Source organism: Onthophagus taurus, chromosome 1 (assembly GCF_036711975.1).
Source record: "Onthophagus taurus isolate NC chromosome 1, IU_Otau_3.0, whole genome shotgun sequence".
Classification (NCBI taxonomy): domain Eukaryota; kingdom Metazoa; phylum Arthropoda; class Insecta; order Coleoptera; family Scarabaeidae; genus Onthophagus; species Onthophagus taurus.
Window position 1 is genome coordinate 23,476,858 of NC_091966.1, and position 9,048 is coordinate 23,485,905.

At 34.5% G+C, this 9,048-nt stretch overlaps 1 protein-coding gene across 1 annotated transcript; it reads left to right on the forward strand.

Annotated features, from left to right (window-relative positions):
* On the forward strand, positions 1-1,910 carry LOC111429143 (Dynein axonemal assembly factor 4). Its single transcript, XM_023065010.2, has one exon. The coding sequence runs from the start codon at positions 217-219 to the stop codon at positions 1,762-1,764; it is 1,548 nt and encodes a 515-aa protein (XP_022920778.2). The 5' UTR covers positions 1-216; the 3' UTR covers positions 1,765-1,910.
* Positions 1,911-9,048: the final 7,138 nt, after the last annotated feature.

A 9,048-nucleotide genomic window follows, 5' to 3' on the forward strand; every position in this document is an offset into this window, starting at 1 on the left:
TAGCTTCACATCGAGTTTTTCATTGAAGATACCCATTACAATTGCGTTTGGATCTTCATCCAACTTTTCCTCTATCCCAAAAATTCGAATGTTATTCCGTATGTTATCCAGTTCATCTTCTTATTCTTCTGCATCATATTCTCATAATAAAGAAAGTTATGTCACAAATTAAGTATAATTAAAATGAAGAACTAAGAGACTAGTTTAAGAAGGCCTATGTTATCTTATTTATTTATTATGTCATATATCTTCTTTCAGAATATCCACTCTTCGCTTTTGTTTTGGTACAGAATGGATTTGATCTCCGAAGATGGTTTTACAAAATTTTCTAATTTAACTAATCTATTTCGGGACTTTATTTTCTTGTTAAATGAAAATGGGAAATATTTAGGGGTGACCACTCAAGATTTGTATAAAGATTTTGGAAATTCATTGATTTTTTTTACCTTAACAACGGTTTCTATTGAAATAACGTTACGTAATAAAACTGAAATAATGCCAATTGTGGTGAAAGATTTCGTTTGGAGGCAAACTCCAAATACAGTGGTAATTCAAGTGCCTTTGAAAGGAGTACATCAATCAAAAGTGGATATTTTCACGTCCCGTTCTTATATAAAAGCATCCTATAAACCATTTTTCTTTGAAGCTTTTCCTTTAGAAGCGATCGATCCATTAGAAAGTAAATGCACTTTGACGACAAACGAAATAGTTTTCGAATTATTCAAAATAAAAGCAGGAGACTGGTCTAGTTTAGAAATTGATTTACCTAAACAAGAAAAAAATCGACTTAAAAAAGAATTAATTGAAGAAGAACATAAAAGATTTCAAGATGATTGTAAGGAAAAAGTACAAAGAAAGCACGCATTGAAAAAATTAGCGGTAAGAGAACAAATGGAAATAGACACAAAACAAAGAGCATACATTGAAAATGTAAAGAATACGGAGAAAAAAACTGCTTTAGGTGATTTGGATGTATGGAAGAAAGAAATAAATCCCGAGGAAAGGAAAGCAGATTTATCTTCTTCTGAAAGTGAAGAAGAAATAATTGCAATTCCTACAAAAAAAATTCCACGAAAAATTCCAAATTATATCCCTAAATATAATTTGAAAAAAATCCAAAGCAATAATATTCCATTACCGAGAAAAACCAGCTCTATCGCGGTTGAATTTACCGAACGCGAACTTCCTACACCGTCGAGAGAATCAAGATTGGCCGAAGAGGAGGAATGGTTTCGAAAGCAAGCGGAAGTTCGTCGTTCCGTTGGATTTGACAGTGACGATTTACGTCCTGAAGAAAAAAATCCAATGTTTTTAAAATCAAAAGGTGACGAATTCCTAAAAAATGAAAATTATCTGGGTGCTATCAGCGCCTACACATTCGGATTAAAACTTTGCGATAAATATGTCGATTTGTATATTAAACGTTCAGAAGCTCATTTCATGCAAGGTAACATGCAACGTACCATCACGGATTGTTCGACCGCTTTGGAATTACTTAAACCGGAATGTTCAGCAAACTTTTTAGATCGCGTTACATGTATCGTTCGAAGAGGTCGGGCTTTGTTTAAATTTGGAATGAGAGAAAAGGCATTTAGAGAAATTGAGATTGCCTATAAGATGCAACCAGACCGTGAAGATTTGAAAGATCTTCTTATTGAGATGATGGATGAAATGAATAATTCGACTACTGAAGATATTAACGATGTGGGAGATCCGCTTATTGAAGTACAAAAGGAAATGCGGAATTTACCTGGAGTATCATAAAAAATAAAAATGAAAACAAAGAATTTTATTGCAAAAGTTATTTTAGTTTGTTATTTGCTTGTTTTGTATGTTGTTATTATTTACAAACTGAAATATTTAAATACGCCATGACTTTTTTTTTCGTTGTTTATTATGTGTTTGCGAGTTTGTTGTAGGTATACTTTGTCTAACAAATGTATTTATATTAACAAGTCTGTATAAATAAAAGTATGATAAACAGTTTTATTGTTATTTTTAATCTTAACATTGTTAATAAGAGTCATCAAGGATCTCGTCTTTTTGTCTGCAAGGATAAAGCATTATCAATCTCTTCCGAGTGTTTTAGTGTTCGAGGGCAGAACTGCCAGCGAAGAGTATTCTTAGTTAAAGAGTAAAAAGTAAAAAGTTTTCCAATATGTCAAGTGTCCAATATGTAATGAAAATTATACGATTAAAAAAACACTGCGAACGTTGTGACACTTTTTAAAGCAGACGCGGTGGCTCTTCAAATTTGACTCTCAACGGGGGTCCTCCAACGTTTGGTGGCCAAATTTGAGACGACTGATTCGGTAATCAATCAGCCAATACCCGTACGACAAAGGAACACCAAATTGGCCATGAAAGTGTGTAGGAGAACCCGAAGCAGTCAATTCCTCGCCGTGCACAAGAACTCGAACTTTCTCAGACTTGAACTTGGAGACTATTGCGATCCTGGAGCTCAAAGTAATTCACAAAGTATAGACACCGTCGTTAGTTCGCTGACTGGATTCGAAGATTTGGAAGAGGACCTCAAAAAATTTTTACAGCAATAATAATAATAATGTTTATTCAATAGTATGAATACAAAATATACAAAGAATATAAAGAAAAATATACATTTCATCACAAGAAAAAAGTAATAATAATTCCTAAATAAACATATAGTAGAAATGTTCCACTGAAGCAGTATATTGTTACCGTTTGTATGTGGTTTTTCAATCACTTCATTGGTGCAGTCTTGGTCGGTATATTTATCGTAATCTTTGGGCTCATTGAATTGAATTAGGTGCTGATCATTTCAGAAAAAACCGTCGTTCCAGTTTTTTATTTGTTTTTTCGCTATGGCGTCTCAGGTTGGAATGCAATAATTTTCCTATTTCTGGAGGTACTGCATTATACAACTTTGGTGCTATGTAATTTAGGCTATGCTATCCTATTCTTTTATTACATTTTGGAAATTTTGCAGTTATGTTCCTGTTTCTTGTATCATATGAATGATCCATTTGATTCATTAACTGCCTATGTCTGCGTACGTACATTAATACTTTCTGGCTATATATTTGCCTTGTGTCTAATACCTGGCTTATGTTATATAACTCATTTGAAGGTGATGTTATATTTTTCTTGTACATTATTCTTAATATCCATTTCTGTACTTTATTAATTTTTTCCAAGTAAGTGTCGTTTACCCCTCCCCAACCCAAAACAGCGTATAACATAAGTAATTGCACAAGGGAGTAGTAAACAACTTTCAGGTGTCTTTTATCCAAAAACTGTGACAGGTACCTAAATTTGCTTGTTAGTCCTCTGATTTTCTTGACAATGTTATTAGTCTGTAAATTCCAGCGTAAATGTTGATCAATAATTATGCGTAAATATTTTATTAATGACGCTTGTGGAATAAAAGATTCCAGATCAACAACAAGGTTTCCCAATTTTGGCAGATGATTGCTATATGAAGCGAAGGACAGGTATTTAGTTTTTTCTATATTTAACGTTAATTTGTTCAATTGAAACCATTTTTTGACTACTGCAAAATCCTCTTCAGCTTCCATCTTCAGTTGCTTGGGATCTATAGAATATAGCGGTGTTGTCAGCAAAGCTGATCACTAATCTCTTCAGTTTAAGATCCATTGTGCCTTGTGGGATCCCATATATAGTTGTTTTTGTTTCGCTAATCACACAATTTATGTTAACTGTTTGTTCGCGGTCTGTTAAATAGTTTTTAAATATATCGTACACGTGACCTCTGATCCCGTATGCGTATACCTTTTTTAGCAATATTTCGTGAGAAACCGCGTTAAACGCTTTTGATAGATCGACAAATATGCACATTACAGGAATTTTCTCATCCAACTTCGTATATTTCCCGGGTTAAGGCACAAATTGCATCCTCTGTCGATTTTCCATCTTTAAAGCCAAATTGGTTAGGTGAAATCACGTTATTTTTATCAAAAAACTTCACAAATTTACGCTTTAAAATTTTTTCAAACACCTTCACTAACATTGAAATTAATGTTATTGGTCGATAGTTTTTAGTCAGATGTATGTCATTATTAAATATTGGCTTTATTACTCCAATTTTTAAAGTCTTTGGGAAGTAACCATCACCAAAACACCTATTTATAATTGCAGACAGTGGAGACGCAATGATATCTATGACTTTCATTAGAGTTTCTGCCCTTATTTCATCGAAACCAGGAGCTTTCCCTGGTTTTAGACTTTTACGGCTTCAGCAACTTCCAACTCGTCTGTTTCAGAGAGGTACATTGAACTTTGTACATATGTGATATTATCTTGAAAATCTATCGGCTGATCAATTTTGTTAGCGTACTCTATTCCCAATCCACTAAAATAGTTATTGAATACGTCAGCTATCTTCTTATCTCCATTCACTACCTCAGCCTGTACCTTAATATGTGTTATTTTGGTTTCAGTTTTCTTTTTTTACAAATATCATTAACACAAGTCCACAGTGCCTTTGTTGAGTTTTTGCTTTTATTTATTGTGTTGTTTATATATTCTCTTTTGTGTTTCTGAATATCACGTGTTAACTTGTTTTTAAGTTGATTATATAGGTCATTTTTCTGTTCAATCAGTTTAAGTAAATATTTGGTAATCCACGGTATTTTTATTTTTTTTTTAAATCCCTATTCTTTACAGTTTTTGTTGCGGTTTTTATGTTATGCTTCAGTACGTCTATAAATTTCTCGGTAACAGTGTCCAAGTCACTTATTTCTCTTATGAAATTCCAATTTTCCAGTTCTCAATTCTCTCGCATCTCTGTGTAATTCACAAATGATTTACACGGAGTCTTTTCCATAATGTTTTCCAAATTATTAGAGTCAGTCAGTTGAATTTGAAGAATTATAGGATCATGATCAGTCTCGTCATTTATATAGATATACGACTTGCATATCGTTTGCCAACCTATTCTGACAAAATAGTGGTCTAAGTAAGAATTACTTACTCTTCTTGTGGTCTCATTAATATATGATACAAAATCGAAAGTATTCATTACAGTTTTGTATTCTTCTACATCAGGGTCATTTTTTTCTAAAAGGTCTATATTAATGTCTCCCGTAATGATATGTGTGTATTTCTTATACCTCGAATGATATTTCAACATGTCACTGTTAAATTTCTTTACAGATCCGCTAAGAGACCTATATATTGCTGTCAATATTATTATTCATACGAGGGAATAACTGTAGGCAAAAACATTGCTAATGGAGACCATACAGCATAGGGTTTGCATGATGGTTTTAGCTTTACATGCATAACCGACAGGCAAACCCTAGCGTCTATGTGATAAAACTGTACAGTTATCGGCGCATGTACATGCAACCAAGCAAATGCATAAATAGGCGTGTGTGGCGTCCGGCGAGCTTGTATGCACAGTTCTCAGACTTCTCAGTTGTTCTCATTTCTCAGAGGTTCTCAGTTTATTGTCTGCGACGGTGGAAGATCGTGCGCGCGTACCATCGCACTCGTATGACACTTTAAGACACTCGTATGTTCTTCTTGTAGCAAGAAATCTTAATGTTGCTGCTAGTCTCTCATGTGCCTATATTAAATTTCTCATAACAGTATCTTGTCTTTGTATTAACGGAGTGATCAATGATAACAGTTTCAAATAAAGATTTTCATCCATTCGTAAATAATTTTTGTAATCTGTTGGTGTAAATCTCAATTCATTTAACAAATTTACGTGACAGAACTGCTTTCTTTTCAATAACCAGCATTTACACTATTCCGAGCGAGTTCTTCTTCTTTTTCTGTTCTGTAGAACAAGTGTTAAGCCAAGTACAGCTATCAGATCGTCGTCGTCCATTGTTAGTTTGGTATACCGTGCACAGTAGTGTAGATAACTGTCCTACACACACCGTCACGTAGCTCCAACTGTCTTTAACTGAGAGTTTATGGCAAAACTGTGCATGCCAACCCTAACGTGTACAATATGAAACTCGGTTATACCTGTCGGTTATACATGCAAGACTAAAACCACCATGTAAACCCTAAGGTGTATGGCCTCCATTATGTAGACAACCACTCTGTTATGAGCGTTTAAGTTTCCGTAGTTATAGATGATGTTGTATCCTTCAATTGAATACAGACTTGGATCAGTAATCCTGAACGTTTTAGATAATACAATGACATCAAAGTTAGTGTTTAAGCTAGTTAATTGTTATGGTTTGTTATATAACAAACCATAACAATTATTTTATTTATTTTTTACCTCCTATTTTGGAGGCATTATTCCCTTCTTTTGGAGAGTAGGACTGGTTCGCAAAATAGTTTCAATCTGGGTTGAGTTCTTTTGTACTGCAATATTGTCAACAATATTTTTTTGGTGTGCAATGGTTATTTCCCAGATGAAATTATTGTTGTCTACTACTTCCCGTAAGTACGGTGTATAGTTCATTAGATAATGGCTCAGCTAATTTCATTATTACTCTGGATGACGTCGTTTGGGATTGATCCGTATTCCTGCTGGCGTAATATGTTACGTGCTATGTATGTTATAAGAACGTATAAGTATAGCTTCCATAATAACACAGCTTGAACATTTTAATGCCATACGTAGGACGTTTTCCTTTTAGATATTAGTGCATAACAGCTCGGCCACGGAAGTGTATTGACCAGGCTCTGAATTTAGTGGAGTATGTTATTTTGGGGATTGTCTTCGTTATCCGCAAAGTGCACCATTCTCAAAAGTAATTCGTACCTGTTCTAGGAGATAGCTGCAGAAGCAAATTCGTTTTGAAACATTGCCTCCCATTGGTTCCAATAATCTGCTAGATGTGGTAGGCGAACTATACCCCTATAAATAAATAATCCAGAAACACTTCATTTCGTAGATATCTGTCGAAAACCAATCGCATACTCTTGAATGAGATCCCCTTGAATGAGACTGTTGTTATTCTCAATGGTATGTGTGGCATATTGGCATATAGATGAGTTTGCTCGGCAATATACTCAAATATGTTGTGGTCAACCAATAGAACTCGACATATTCCTCTTCAATTAGAAGCTAGGCCAGATATTTTTTGTTATCTGATTCTTTCATTAATGGGATAAGAGCCGGTTGCCTACTTTGGAAATTTATCTATTCAGGGTCGCCTATATTTCTGGTCGCTATCGGAGTTCTATGTTAGTTGAAGTCATAGGTTTCTGTTTCTTCGGTTTGGAGTTCTGATTTTAATAAGTGTACGAAAATATCGTCGAGAATAACGAATAATTTTCTTATACATCACATACTTTCGCTCCACACAAATTATTCAAGATATCCACAAGTTCTTGGTCGATTTATGTCCTAATTTTGATTCCGTGGCATATTTTTGTACCCACAACATCCAAACAAAGCTGAGCTAACACCTACTTTCACGCATGTTCGTAAATGCGATCACACTGCCGTAAACATGTAATATTTCACACAGCGTCGACTCAGTCATTATGACCGAGATTTTTATCGTGGATCACATTTGCACATCAGGCACAAAAAATAAAAATTTTGTTCACACTTGATATGTGTCTCCAGTTCTACACTAAAAATACGTAAAAATGTTCTTGCAGTGAACATGTTAAACGATGTTAAACGACCGGTATTACAGAGTTTACACTTGCATCTATACTAACATAGCGTAAAAACCTATATTTATAGCGATACATGCTACATAGTTACACACATACTTTTGTATGCTTGTGCTTGATTGATAAGTGTAAGAACATGACTGAAATTTTCAAATAAGGGCAGTCAAACCGCTCTATTGAAAACTATTAAACAAATACTATAAAACATAAATTTAATTCTTTTGCAACAAATGTAAAGACAAGCAGAAAAAAGTTTCCCTTTTTAAGTTTTATAGTGTTGTTCTAGAGTCTATGACTTTCGACTAGATCAGTGAGCAGAATTTTACATAATGATTTACACGTACATCTGTACAAGATTCAAATAGTCCATGCTTTGAAATCTCGAGATTATCCTGTGTGTCTTGGTTTTTGTGAACGCATGAACACGTGAACTCATTAACTTCACGAACAACCTCTCCTCATTCGGCCAAAGTTACAGTTTGGTGTTCGATGTTTTCAAATAGCATAATTCTTCTTCTTTGAGAATGATGAGTTGCAGTTACCGTAACATCAGTGTGATATATTCGAGTGCGGGAAACCTTCTTCATATGTTCTCGTCGTATGTTGCAAGTGCTTGAGCGTTGTATGTGTTGATGTGCATTAGTGATGTTTTCTTTGTATTTATCTCTAGCCCTACTTGCCTGCACCATTCTGTTACTTTATTTAGTCTTGTTTGCATGTTTGCGACAGAAGGCATATGTCGTCACCATTTAACTCCCCTTCATTTCTATTCCCTTTAACTCATTTAGTTTGTTTAGGAAGTTCTGTCTTGATTACAGCATCTTGCTTTTTGCGTCGTTTCGATTTTCGTCTCCATTTCTATCTTTCCCAAAATTATCCTGCCGCATGTTTCAGTGTGGAAAGCAATTATGTAATCTACACATGACATGTTAGGACGAAAACCTGCTTGTTTCTTCCTTAGCTTTGCCTCTATGACTTCTAACCTGCTTCTTAAGATTTAGGTTAGTATTTTGTTGGTGGTATTTAGAAGTGTAATGCCTTGCCAGTTACTGCATGTACTTAGGTCTCCTTTTTGGGAAGTTTGATACGTTTGGGAAGTTGTGTTGCTTGTTAGTTATGCAATATACTGTTTCTATCTTTCAATTTGTTTTTCCTCCACTGTTATAATGTTACCCTACGCTAAACAATGAGTTTCTTATTGGTTTATTGTTATAGGCGATACCACCAGAAACGCGAATGACTCATCGATTTCCGTTATTATTTTCCGCATACGGTGCAGATATGCCGATAAGTTGGAGTGAAATGGCTTATCATGAATGTGATATTTCGTATCTTTTCGTGCGAGAGTCATTCGCACTTCTGGTAGTATAGAGACTATAATTTTTATTATGTCCACTGTTAACAGTTTAATCTATAATTACTATATTGTGTTTTTAAGATAACAAGAAAACG

Excerpts from the sequence above, each read along its gene's own strand:
- LOC111429143 (XM_023065010.2), top strand. The coding sequence starts at position 217 with ATGTTATCTTATTTATTTATTATGTCATATATCTTCTTTCAGAATATC.